The sequence below is a fragment of the Eleutherodactylus coqui genome, chromosome 1 (assembly GCF_035609145.1).
Source record: "Eleutherodactylus coqui strain aEleCoq1 chromosome 1, aEleCoq1.hap1, whole genome shotgun sequence".
NCBI lineage: Eukaryota > Metazoa > Chordata > Amphibia > Anura > Eleutherodactylidae > Eleutherodactylus > Eleutherodactylus coqui.
This window is the reverse complement of record NC_089837.1, coordinates 101,493,104-101,506,372: the sequence shown is the minus strand read 5'-3', so window position 1 is coordinate 101,506,372 and position 13,269 is coordinate 101,493,104. Positions and strand designations below refer to the sequence as shown.

Below are 13,269 nucleotides of genomic sequence, written 5' to 3'. Positions count from 1 at the left end.
GACAACTGATGGAAGCAGTTGTATTGATACTGCAGCAATCAGTAGTGGCGTCCATCCACAGGTATCGGAGAACCCAGGATGTGCCAAGAAAACATTCCCCACACCATTACCCCACATCCATCAGCTTGGACTGTTGACTCATGACAGGAAGTTTCATCTGCTTGCACCAAAATCTGACCCTTCCATTAGCATGGTGCAACACAAATCTGGATTCATCTGACCAGGGGATGTTCTTCCACTGATCAATGATCCCATTTTTTGTGCTCTTTTGCGCCCTGGAGTCTCGCCTTTTGGTTTCTCGTAGACATCAATCTTGCTGGAACTGGTCATCTGTTGCTATAAGCCATTTGTGCTAAGAGTCATCCAACCCCACCCATGATGGCAGAGCTGGATGACTCTATGATGTCTATGGGGCTGCTCAAATTTGCCCCAACAGATGATGGTATATATCAGAAAGAAGGAATCAGGGATGGTAAATTTCAATGTCTGATCCTTCTGTGTCCCTGGAAGAAAATTTGCTGCCAGTGGTGTCTGGCTGTGGTTTAACTTCAGAAACACATGAACGTTTGGCTATTTGTGTATCTGAGAGGCTGGTGGAAGAAAGGCTGTCAGATGAACAATCTGACAGTTGTTGAAGGAGTATTGGGGGCCTTTAGTTGGAGCACCAGTATTGCATTCTACTACAGTTTGCTTGACCATGCACTGCATATTCATCAGAGAGATTCTTGACATCCTTGTCTGACCCCTTTCGCCAATGAGTTGTTTATGCCACAAAGTCACGTTTTGCTAGATGTTACCCTCGATCACACCTTTCTCTGTATACTCTCAACATTGTTGCATTAGAAAAAACCCTACAAGGTTGGCAGTGTATGACATCCTGGCCTGACTAGTCTAGCACTGATGACCAGGCCTCGTTGGAAGTCACTCAGATCACTCAATTTTTCCATTCTGATATGGATTCACACTGAAACTGATCCAATATTAAAAATTTCCAAACGTTTCCCCTAAATATTAACCCCTTAAGGACATGGCCTATTTTGGGCATAAGGGCACAACAATTTCTGGGGGATTTTCTTCTCCGCCTTTCAAAAGCCAAACCTTTTTTATTTTTTTGTTGACATAGCCGTATGAGGGCTTGTTTTTTGCGTAGTGAACTGTAGTTTTTATTGGTGCTATTTTTGGGTACATAGACTATGTGATGAAACTTTTATTAATTTTTTTTATGAAAGCAAGGAGAGAAACCGCATCAATTCTGCCATTGTTTTTATTTTGCCTTTTTTTTTGTACAGCGTTACTCATGCAGCATAAATGACACAATACACATTTTCTGCAGGTCGGTCTGATTACAAGGATACCAAAATTCTTTTTTTTCCTTTTTAGGTTTTTCCACTTTTCCGCAAAAAAAACAACTTTTTTTAAAAATAAATTTTTTTCTAAATCGCTGCATTCAAGCTCCGTGAGGGCTTGTTTTTTTGCACCATGACCTGTAGTTTTTATGGGTACCATTTTGGGGTACATACGTCGTTTTTGATCACTTTTATTGCATTTTTTGGGAGGTAAAACAAACAAAACAAGCATTTTGCCCCAGTTTTTTAGGGAGGGGTGGGGGTGGGGTTATGCTTTTTACAGGATAAAAAGTGTATTCAATTTGCTGTTGAGTTGTTACGGATACGACGATACCAAATATGTGGGATTTCAATTTTTGTACATTTTTTATACTTATGGGAAAAGCACAAAAAAGGTTTTTTTTAAACATTTTTCTTTTTTTTTTTAGTACTATTTTTAACTTTTCTTTACACTTTTTATATCCCTATAGGGGACCTGAGCCATAGCTGCTATGATCGCTTTGATAAAGCATTGCAGGACTTCTAGCGATCTAGTGATCACAGGCAATGGCAAAGCAGGACGCCTGCAGCTAGCATCCTGTTGCTATGGCAACCCGCTGGCTCTGACACAATTACATTGCGGGGGTCTGATGACGTCACAGAGGGAGCGCGCTCCCTCTGTGAGCCCTTTACATGCGGCAATCTTCATAGATCGTGGCATGTAAGGGATTAACAGCAGGGGGTTGCTGTCCTTATGCAGCGGTCAGTCAGAGCCGGTTACCGCTGCCGGATAGCCATGTGACGTAAGGTTATGTCACGGCAGCGGGGTACTTAACGCAACATGACATAACCAAATCTCATATGGTGTTATGGGGCTAAAGTATAGATCATCAAGGATAAGTAATACAGTACAGCCAGCAAGCATGCTGATATAGGCAATATAAGATGTGTCGTATTTCTGTTGTCTGTACTGCACAATCACAGCTCTCCTCAGAAATAACTAGAGTCCAACAGAACAATTCCAAATTTAGGGAGGACTTGCCTGCCCTCACGAATATTAGATTGTTGGCACATCCTCTAAAAATTGATGAGATCCACCAACATAATTCTCATTCTAATCAGACCAGAGGCGTAACTTGAAGCTCCAGGGCCCCAATGCAAAACCTGGAACGAGGCCCCCAACTATAATGCTTTATTCATAGTACTGGGCTCCCTATATGGAGAAGAGAGGCCTTATGGGCCTCCTAAGGCTCCTGGGCCCAGGTGCAACCGCGTCCCCTGCATCCTCTATAGTTATGCCCCTGAATCAGACTGTTTATGGAAACGCTGAGCATTAGTCTGACATATATCTATTAGTCTGGAACTCTCCGATGACTTATCTATGTCTTGCAAGCATCTTCATGTGATTAGGGGAAGAACCTTATTTTTGAAGGTAAAAATATTAAACATTCATTGCAAAAGCTGCATATTATTTGCAGGATGTAGAATCGCATGTACACAATGCATTGTATTGCTGTGAAATTTATAAAAACTTTTTGTTTGAGCCTATGTCTCCATTGTAATGCTCTAACACTGATATCATTATTACCAGCCGTACGGATATGACCAGTATCCTGGGGGCTATCCAGTACAGGGATCCCAGGTCATCTATACTAGAGATGGACAGGCATATGCTGCTTACCCGTATCCCCCACAAGGTAAGTGGAAACGCTATGACAAACTTTTTTCGCAGCGACTTTTGATTATGTAACTGAAGCCATAAAAGCACTAGAGGTAGCATGGTCTTACGGCAAAAATGGTGTAATAGGCTTTACATTTTATTCACATTATCACATTTGCTGTATTACACATCTGCAGGGTACTAACATTAATATTTGAGCATACAAAATAAGAACCTTGACTTATCAGGACCTATATACACAATTATGTATCATGTAGATATTATAGGTTCTGAGCTCACATCATCCAGCATGCCCTAATTGTTCGGTGGTTTGGTTGTGAGTTTGCTCTTTGGACATTCTGGGTAGTGCAGTCTTTACTCCAGGCACTTTATAGTAATTAAAAAAAGGCAAACAAGCCAGAAGTAGGAACTGAGAATATTACATTAGTTGTGTTGCGTTAGTCATGTTTCTATTAACAAATCCCAAAATGATTGTCTTCTTAGAGGGTCACTTTAAATAAAAATGCATGTAGCACTCTGTTAGTATCACTCTTAAATAGAGATGAGCGAACGTACTCGTCCGAGCTTGATACTCGTTCCGAGTATTAGCGTGTTCGAGATGCTCGTTACTAGAGGCGAGTACCACGCGATGTTCGAGTTACTTTCACTTTCATCTCTGAGACGGTAGCGCGCTTTTCTGGCCAATAGAAAGACAGGGAAGCCATTACAACTTCCCCCTGCGACGTTCAAGCCCTATACCACCCCCCTGCAGTGAGTGGCTGGCGAGATCAGGTGTCACCCGAGTATAAAAATCGGCCCCTCCCGCGGCTCGCCACAGATGCATTCTGACATAGAGGAGGGAAAGTGCTATCTTGGTGGAGCTGCTATAGGGAGAGCGTTAGGAGTATTTTAGGCTTCAAGAACCCCAACGGTCCTTCTTAGGGCCACATCTAACCGTGTGCAGTACTGTGGAGGCTGCTTTTTGCAGTGTTGCACATTTTTTTTTTTGGTATATCGGCCGTGCAGAGCATGGCACCCTGCAGTAATACTCCAGGGCCAGAAGTGGTGGCTAGGCTAGGTGGACAGAAGACATATTGATTGAATATAGGCAGTGGGCCTTTGCAAAAACATTTGGGGAAAAAAATCTATTTGGGCTGCCTGTGACTGTCCTCAATGTTCTGGGTCTCTGCTGGGTGTAGTAGTCCTCCAAATTCATATGCAGCCAGCTAAGTGTTACAGCAGGCTTGCGCAAAATTATTTCCTGGCTCTGTCTGGGCTGTTAAATCACCGCTGTATTGCAGTCCACAGTGCAACACTCTGCAGTTCTTTGACATACTCCAGGGCCAGAAGTGGTGGGTAGGCAGGGACAGAAGACATATTGATTGAATATAGGCAGTGGGCCTTTGCAAAAACATTTGGGGAAAAAAATCTATTTGGGCTGCCTGTCACTGTCCTCAGTGTTCTGGGTCTCTGCTGGGTGTAGTAGTCCTCCAAATTATTTCCTGGCGTTCCGTAAGCAAAGTCAGCCTCCAACCACAGGCCAATAAGCGGCACATTTAATTACAGCGTTCTGTTTCTGCACTACTGGTAATACACCATGCTGAGGGGTAGGGGTAGGCCTAGAGGACGTGGACGCGGGCGAGGACGCGGAGGCCCAAGTCAGGGTGTGGGCACAGGCCGAGCCAGTGTGGTGGCCAGGGGTAGAGGCAGGGCCAGACCGAATAATCCACCAACTGTTTCCCAAAGCGCCCCCTCACGCCATGCCACCCTGCAGAGGTCAAGGTGCTCAACGGTGTGGCAGTTTTTCACAGAGACGCCTGACGACCGACGAACAGTGGTGTGCAACCTTTGTCGCGCCAAGATCAGCTGGGGAGCCACCACCACCAGCATGCGCAGGCATATGATGGCCAAGCACCCCACAAGGTGGGACGAAGGCCGTTCACCGCCTCCGGTTTGCACCACTGCCTCTCCCCCGGTGCCCCAACCTGCCACTGAGATCCAACCCCCCTCTGAGGACACAGGCACGAGTGCCTACCGGCCTGCACCCACACCCTCACCTCCGCTGTCCTCGGCCCCATCCAGCAATGTCTCTCAGCGCAGCGTCCAGACATCGCTAGCGCCACTGTTTGAGCGCGAGCGCAAGTACGCCGCCACGCACCCGCACGCTCAAGCGTTAAACGTGCACATTGCCAAATTGATCAGCCTGGAGATGCTGCCGTATAGGCTTGTGGAAACGGAGGCTTTCAAAAGCATGATGGCGGCGGCGGCCCCGCGCTACTCGGTTCCCAGTCGCCACTACTTTTCCCGATGTGTCGTCCAAGCCCTGCACGACCACGTCTCCCGCAACATTGTACGCGCCCACACCAACGCGGTTACTGCCAAGGTCCACTTAACAACAGACACGTGGACAAGCACAGGCGGGCAGGGCCACTATATCTCCCTGACGGCACATTGGGTGAATTTAGTGGAGGCTGGGACAGAGTCAGAGCCTGGGACCGCTCACGTCCTACCCACCCCCCGAATTGCGTGCCCCAGCTCGGTGGTGGTATCTGCGGTGGTGTATGCTTTCTCCACTAAACCACCCTCCTCCTCCTCCTACGCAACCTCTGTCTCGCAATCAAGATGTGTCAGCAGCAGCACGTCGCCAGCAGTCGGTGTCGCGCGGCATGGCAGCACAGCGGTGGGCAAGCGTCAGCAGGCCGTGCTGAAACTACTCAGCTTAGGAGAGAAGAGTCAGACGGCCCACGAACTGCTGCAGGGTCTAACAGAGCAGACCGACCGCTGGCTTTCGCCGCTGAGCCTCCAACCGGGCATGGTCGTGTGTGACAACGGCCGTAACCTGGTGGCGGCTCTGCAGCTCGGCAGCCTCATGCACGTGCCATGCCTGGCCCATGTCTTTAATTTGGTGGTTCAGCGCTTTCTGAAAAGCTACCCACACTTGTCATACCTGCTCGGAAAGGTGCGCCGGGTCAGCGCACATTTCCGCAACTCCAAGACGGACGTTGCCACCCTGCGGACCCTGCAACATCGGTTTCATCTGCCAGTGCACCGATTGCTGTGCGACGTGCCCACACAGTGGAACTGTACACTCCACATGTTGGACAGACTCTATGAGCAGCGTAGAGCTATTGCGGAATACCAACTCCAACATGGGCGGCGTAGTGGGAGTCAGCCTCCTCAATTATTTACAGAAGAGTGGGCCTGGTTGGCAGCCATCTACCAGGTCCTTGGAAACTTTGAGGAGTCTACCCAGATGCTGAGCGGGGATGCTGCAATCATTAGCGTCACCATTCCTCTGCTATGCCTCTTGAGAAGTTCCCTGCAAAGCATAAAGACAGACGCTTTGCACTCGGAAACGGAGGCGGGGGAAGACAGTATGCCGCTGGATAGTCAGAGCACCCTCATGTCTATATCTCAGCGCGTTGAGGAGGAGGAGGGGGAGGAGCATGAGGAGGAGGGGGAAGAGACAGCTTGGCCAACTGCTGAGGGTACACATGCTGCTTGCCTGTCATCCTTTCAGCGTGTATGGCCAGAGGAGGAGGAGGAAGAGGAGGGGGAGGAGCATGAGGAGGAGGATGAAGAGACAGCTTGGCCCACTGCTGAGGGTACACATGCTGCTTGCCTGTCATCCTTTCAGCGTGTATGGCCAGAGGAGGAGGAGGAGGAGGAGGATCCTAAAAGTGATCTTCCTAGTGAGGACAGCCATGTGTTGCGTACAGGTACCCTGGCACACATGGCTGACTTCATGTTAGGATGCCTTTCTCGTGACCCTCGCGTTACACGCATTCTGGCCACTACGGATTACTGGGTGTACACACTGTTCGACCCACGGTATAAGGAGAAACTTTCCACTCTCATTCCCGAAGAGGAAAGGGGTTCCAGAATGATGCTATACCACAGGGCGCTGGTGGACAAACTGATGGTAAACTTCCCATCCGACAGCGCTAGTGGCAGAAGGCGCAGTTCCGAGGCCCAGGTAGCAGAGGAGGAGCAGAGATCAGGCAGCATGTACAGCGCAGGCAGGGGAACATTCTCCAAGGCCTTTGCCAGCTTTATGGCTCCCCAGCAAGACTGTCACCGCTCCCCAGTCAAGGCTGAGTTGGCGGGAGCACTGTAAAAGGATGGTGAGGGAGTACGTAGCCGATCGCACGACCGTACTCCGTGACGCCTCTGCCCCCTACAACTACTGGGTGTCGAAGCTGGACACGAGGCTTGAACTCGCGCTGTATGCCCTGAAGGTGCTTGCTTGTACTGCGGCTAGCGTCTTGTCAGAGAGTGTGTTTAGTGTGGCTGGGGAATCATCACGGATAAGCGTACCCACCTGTCAACCGACAGTGCCGACAGGCTTACACTCATCAAGATGAACAAAGCCTGGATTTCCCCAGACTTCTCTTCTCCACCAGCGGACAGCAGCGATACCTAAGCAATACGTAGGCTGCACCCGCGGATGGAAGCATCGTTCTCTATCACCATCAAAAACGGGGACCTTTTTGCTTCATCAATCTGTGTATTATATTCCTCCTCCTCCTCCTGCTCCTCCTCCTGAAACCTCACATAATCACGCCGAACGGGCAATTTTTCTTAGGCCCACAAGGCTCAGTCATATAATTTTTGTAAACAATTTTTATACGTTTCAATGCTCATTAAAGCGTTGAAACTTTCACCTCAACCAATTTTTATTTTAACTGGGCTGCCTCCAGGCCTAGTTACCAATTAAGCCACATTAACCAAAGTGATTAATGGATTTCACCTGCCCTCTTGGTTGGGCATGGGCAATTTTTCTCAGGTACATTAGTACTGTTGGTACACCAATTTTTGGGGGCCCTCGCCTACAGTGTAATCAAATGAATTCTTAGCCCACCTGCATTACAGCTGACGTTCCATCAGCTGTGTTGGGCACTGCAATGGGATATATTTATGTACCGCTGGTGGGTTCCAGGGAGCCACCCATGCCGTGGGTCCACAGGGAGTTGTAACTGCATGTGTCCACTTCTAAAGAACCCCAGTCTGACTGGGGCATGCAGTGTGGGCTGAAACCCACCTGCATTAAGCACGACATTACCTCAGCTGTGATGGGCAATGCAATGGGATATATTTATGTGCCGCCGGTGGCTTCCTGGCACCCACCCATGCTGTCGGTCCACAGGGACTTCACAATAGGGAGTTGTACCTGCCTGTGTCTATGAATTAAAAACCCCGGTCAGGTTGGGGCATGCAGTGTGGGCCGAAGTCCACCTGCATTTAATCGGACGTTACCTCAGCTGTGATGGGCAATGCAATGGGATACGTTTATGTACAGCCGGTGGGTTCCAGGGAGCCACCCATGCTGTGGGTGCACACGGAATTCCCATTGCGGAGTTGTACCTGCCTGTGACTATTTATAAAAAAACGCGGTCTGACTGGGGCATGCAGACACCTTGACAGAATGAATAGTGTGTGGCACATAGGTTCCCCATTGCTATGCCCACGTGTGCAGCTCTAGATGGAGGTGGCACAGGATTGGATTTCTCATTGCTTCTGTACAGCATTGTGGACTATCGCCCTGCCCCTTTTAAAGAGGGTCGCTGCCTAGCCGTGCCAACCCTCTGCAGTGTGTGCCTGCTTTTCCTCTGGCAGACGCACTTATAAATAGACATGAGGGTGGCGTGGCATGAGGGCAGCTGAAGGCTGGGCAGGGACAGTTTGGTGTGCGCTGTGGACACTGGGTCGTGGGGGGGGGGGGGTTGGGCAGCATGTAACCCAGGAGAAGTGGCAGCGGAGTGTCATGCAGGCAGTGATTGTGCTTTGTTGGAGGTAGTGTGGTGCTTAGCTAAGGTATGCATTGCTAATGAGGGCTTTTCAGAAGTAAAAGTTGTTGGGAGGGGGCACTCTTGCCGCTATTGTGGCTTAATAGTGGGACCTGGGAACTTGAGATGCAGCCCAACATGTAGCCCCTCGCCTGCCCTATCCGTTTCTGTGTCGTTCCCATCACTTTCTTGAATTGCCCAGATTTTCACAAATGAAAACCTTAGCGAGCATCGTCGATATACAAAAATGCTCAGGTCGCCCATTGACTTCAATGGGGTTCGTTATTCGAAACGAACCCTCGAGCATCGCGATAATTTCGTCCCGAGTAATGAGCACCCGAGCATTTTGGTGCTCGCTCATCTCTACTCTTAAAACATACATTTTACATATACATCGGGATAAGCTTGTGGCATATATGTGATGATGTGAGGCTGCGGGAGCCTTTCCATCAATTAAGCCAATCCTGTAATTTTCCGTATCCTAGGTGTGTTGATCCAGTTGTCAGGATAGCAAGCCTGTTATCTAGAATCATAGAATGGTAGAGTTGGAAGGGACCTCCAGGGTCATTGGGTCCAACAACCTGCTCAGTGCAGGATTTACCAAATCATCCCAGACAGATATCTGTTCAGCCTTTGTTCGAAGACTTCCATTGAAGGAGAACTCATCACCTCCCGTGGTAACCTGTTCCACTCATTGATCACCCTCACCGTCAGAAAGTTTTTTTCTAATATCTAATTTGTGTCTCCTCCCTTTCAGTTTCATCCCATTGATTCTAGTCTTTCCTTGTACAAATGAGAATAGGGCTGATCCCTCTGCACTGTGACAGCCCTTCAGATATTTGTAGGCAGCTATTAAGTCTCCTCTCAGCCTTCTTTTTTACAAGCCAAATATTCCCAGATCCTTTAACCGTTCCTCATAGGACATGATGCAGCAGACCGCTCACCATCTTAGTAACTCTTCTCTGAACTTGCTACAGTTTGTCTCTGTCTTTTTTTAAAGTGGGGTGCCCAGAACTGGACACAGTATTCCAGATGAGGTCTGACCAAGAAAGAGTAGAGGGGCATAATTAACTCATGTGATCTAGATTCTATGCTTCTCTTAATACATCCCAGAATTGTATTTGCCTTTTTGGCTGCTGCATCACATTGTTGACTCATGTTCAGTCTATGATCTATTAGTATAACCAAGTCTTTTTCACATGTGTTGCTGCTTAGCCCAATTCCTCCCATTCTGTATGTGCTTTCTTCATTTTTCTTGCCCAGATGTAGGACCTTGCATTTCTCCTTGTTAAATAACATTCTGTTAGTTGCCACCCACTGTTCAAGCTTTTCTAGATCTTTTTGAATGCTCTTTCTTCCCTAGTGTTAGCTATCCCTCCTGGCTTTGTGTCATCAGCAAATTTGATCAGTTTCTCATCAATTCCCTCCTGCAGATCATTTATAAAAATGTTGAGCAACACTGGGCCTAGGACAGAGCCTTGTGGTACCCCACTTGATAGATTCTTGCACTTGGATGTGCAGCCATTTATAACCACTCTTTGAGTATGATCACTCAGCCAGTTGTGAATCCACCTAACATTCGCCTTGTCAATCCCATATTTGCTCATTTTTTCAATAAGTAAAGTATGAGATACTTTGTCAAATGCTTTACTAAAGTCAAGATATACTATATCCACCACATTTCCCTGATCAACTCATTCGGTGATTCTTTCATAGCATTAAATTAGATTAATCTGGCGTGACTTGCTTGTTACAAACACATGCTGGCTCTGGTTAATTACTCAATTTTTATCCAATTACTTGCATACATACTGTTTAATAATTTGTTCAGAGATCTTTCCCGGTATGGAAGTCAGGCTCACAGGCCTGTAGTTTTCTGGTTCCATCTTACTCCCTTTTTTGAAGATAGGGACAACATTTTCCCTTCTCCAATCTTCTGGGACTTCTCCTGTTCCCCAGGAATTTTCAAAGATTATGGCGAGTGGTTCAGCAATTACCTCCACTGCTTCCTTTAGTATCCTAGGATGTAATTCATCTGGACCTTGAGACTTGAATTCATTTAAGTTAGCTAAGCGTTCCCTCACCATCTCTCTGCTTATAGATAGTTTGCATTCTTTTATTTCCCCAATAGCACAGGGAAGATCAGTTGATGTTCCATCTACTTTCTGAGAGAAAACAGATACAAAGTAGAAATTAAAAAGTTCGTCCTTTTCAACATCATTCTTAAGCAATTCACCATTTTCATCCTGTAAACATCCTATAGCATCTTTAACTTTTCATTTGCTTTTGACATAGTGGTGCCAGTCTCCATGGGTGCACCATTACTTTATATGATACCCTAAACCGTATGTATGTGTGTGTGTTGAAGTCATTCTCATACATTCTTCACAGAACATTTCCCCCCTGTTTGTCTTTATTACCCCTCCAGGGCCAGGAGCGACTAACCACATCATCATCAGAGAGAGATACTACGACAATGATGGAGACATGGCTATGGGAATGTTGGCTGGAGCAGCAACAGGCATGGCTCTCGGGTCTCTCTTCTGGGGATTTTAGATATACAATATTCATCTCAAAACTTTAATTTAGTACATTTTAAAAATTGTATTGTTTGCAAACTAGTTGTTTGTACAGAATGACTAATGTACTAGCTCAGGTAATATCACGTTGTGTCAGCTTTAATAATGGATGATATTTATGCCAACAAGCCAAGAGTCAGAAAGAGATGTTTTGTATATTGGTAGATTAATATTTATAGCCTGTATTGTGGTTTAAAGGGAGTAGGAAAATAGAAAATGTAGCACTTAGGACCCCGTGAACTGAAGGGTTAAAAGGTTTCTCATAGCAATATTGTTAAATTCTGCCTCCTGATCTCTGGGATTGTGGCTGAATATGAGACTGTATTTATTTACTCTGCTACATCTGTGGATCGTATGAGAAGAAGGAACTACATACATTGGCTTGTATGCCCACAATTTGCCCGCTGCGATGTAATAGAACACAGTCACATCCTCCTCTGAAGTCTATAGGATCTGTGAATCCGAGAACTTTTAGGTATAAATGCAATTGTTAGGTTGGTGATACATTGCCGTATTTGGCCTTCGTTTTGCGTCCTGACCTGACCGCAAGTCTCCTGACCTGAACTCCGAGCATCATATGAATGTTTGGATGGGTCAGGAGACCTGACTGGAGATCAGACTGGTATGCACTTCCGTATTACAGATGCAAAATAGAGGCCAAAATATGGTAGTGTGTAACCGGCCTTATTACGATAAATTGTTAACCCTGATTCTAGCCAGTCCAGGAGGCACTTTAAATATTGGGGAAACACATTATACTTTACAAGCAGGAACAGTTCTAATAAGAGAAAATGGTGGTGGGAATAAAATCAAATTCCCTGCTAGCTGCTGCAGATCTACAGGTAATGGCATCAGCAGAGGGCAGGGGGCATTACAGCAGCCTGTACTCTGTGAATATAGTGCCTATAAGAACTGTTGCAATTCCCTTAATTTAAAGGAGTTGTCCCACTTATAACCATTGATAATTTATCCTAAGGATAAGTCGTTAATAACAGATCAGCGGGTCCACCATCCAGGATCCCAGGCATCAGCTTTTTGCCTAGGTGGGTGTATAGTGTGGGAGCAAACAGCTCCATACTGGACATTGTGCAGTGGCTTGGGTTAGTTTTGCAGAACCAGGGAAATGAATGGGACTCAGCCTGTAATACCAAAAAGCAGCTCCATACACTAAGACACTGGCCCAGGGTTCCAGGCAGTGGGTCCCCACCGATCTGAGGATAGGTCATCAATAGTTAGAAGTGGGACAACACTTTAAATAACAATGCATTATACACACAGAATACAGGCCATTATAAACAGCAAATACTAAATGGCTTTTCATCTGATTCCCCTATACAATATGGAAAGTGGCTGCAAACTGTTCAATGTTTTGTAACTCTGCAGTTCTGGTCGTAAAAGGAATTTTCTGTGCTTCATATATAGACAAGGCTGATAATACAGATTAATCTTTACAGGAAACTGAGGAGACTGACAGAGCCGTATCATATAGGAATATAGTCATTTATTACTCTGGAATTTAATATTGCACTAAATAAATACTATTAATTACATGCAGCTTCTTGAATTATTTGACAACAAATATAATATGTTACATAGTGCACAAATCATCTAAATGTATCATGAAACTATGTATGCAAATTCTGGGAATGAAAGTAATCACTTTTCAATACGGTTCTTTTACGTTTCTGGCATCCAGTCATTCAGAAATTCTGGTACTGCAGCAGTTTCCTCCAGAGCAAACAGCAACTCTAATCTGCCAGATTTGGACTCTGTTCATAGCCATCCAAGAAGGCTGCTGCAAGTTATTAACTACTTCATTTCACATTGTGCGTTGCTTTTGAATTGGCTAATGATGATCACATGAACAGCTCTGGCCAATCAGAGGGCAAGTATACTGTATTAGTAGTTGAAGGCTTCTT

General features: G+C 46.2%; 1 protein-coding gene across 4 annotated transcripts in view; it reads left to right on the top strand.

Annotated features, from left to right (window-relative positions):
- Window positions 1–12,898, top strand: part of PLEKHB2 (pleckstrin homology domain containing B2) — a 44,954-nt gene extending 32,056 nt beyond the window's left edge. For all 4 annotated transcript variants that reach the window (XM_066598226.1, XM_066598227.1, XM_066598230.1 and 1 more), the window contains 2 exons: window positions 2,917–3,022; window positions 11,200–12,898. In XM_066598226.1, the coding sequence (XP_066454323.1) occupies window positions 2,917–3,022; window positions 11,200–11,327 (234 nt within the window). In that variant the 3' untranslated portion in view covers window positions 11,328–12,898. The remainder of the gene's footprint in view (window positions 1–2,916; window positions 3,023–11,199) is intronic.
- The last annotated feature ends 371 nt before the right edge of the window (window positions 12,899–13,269 follow it).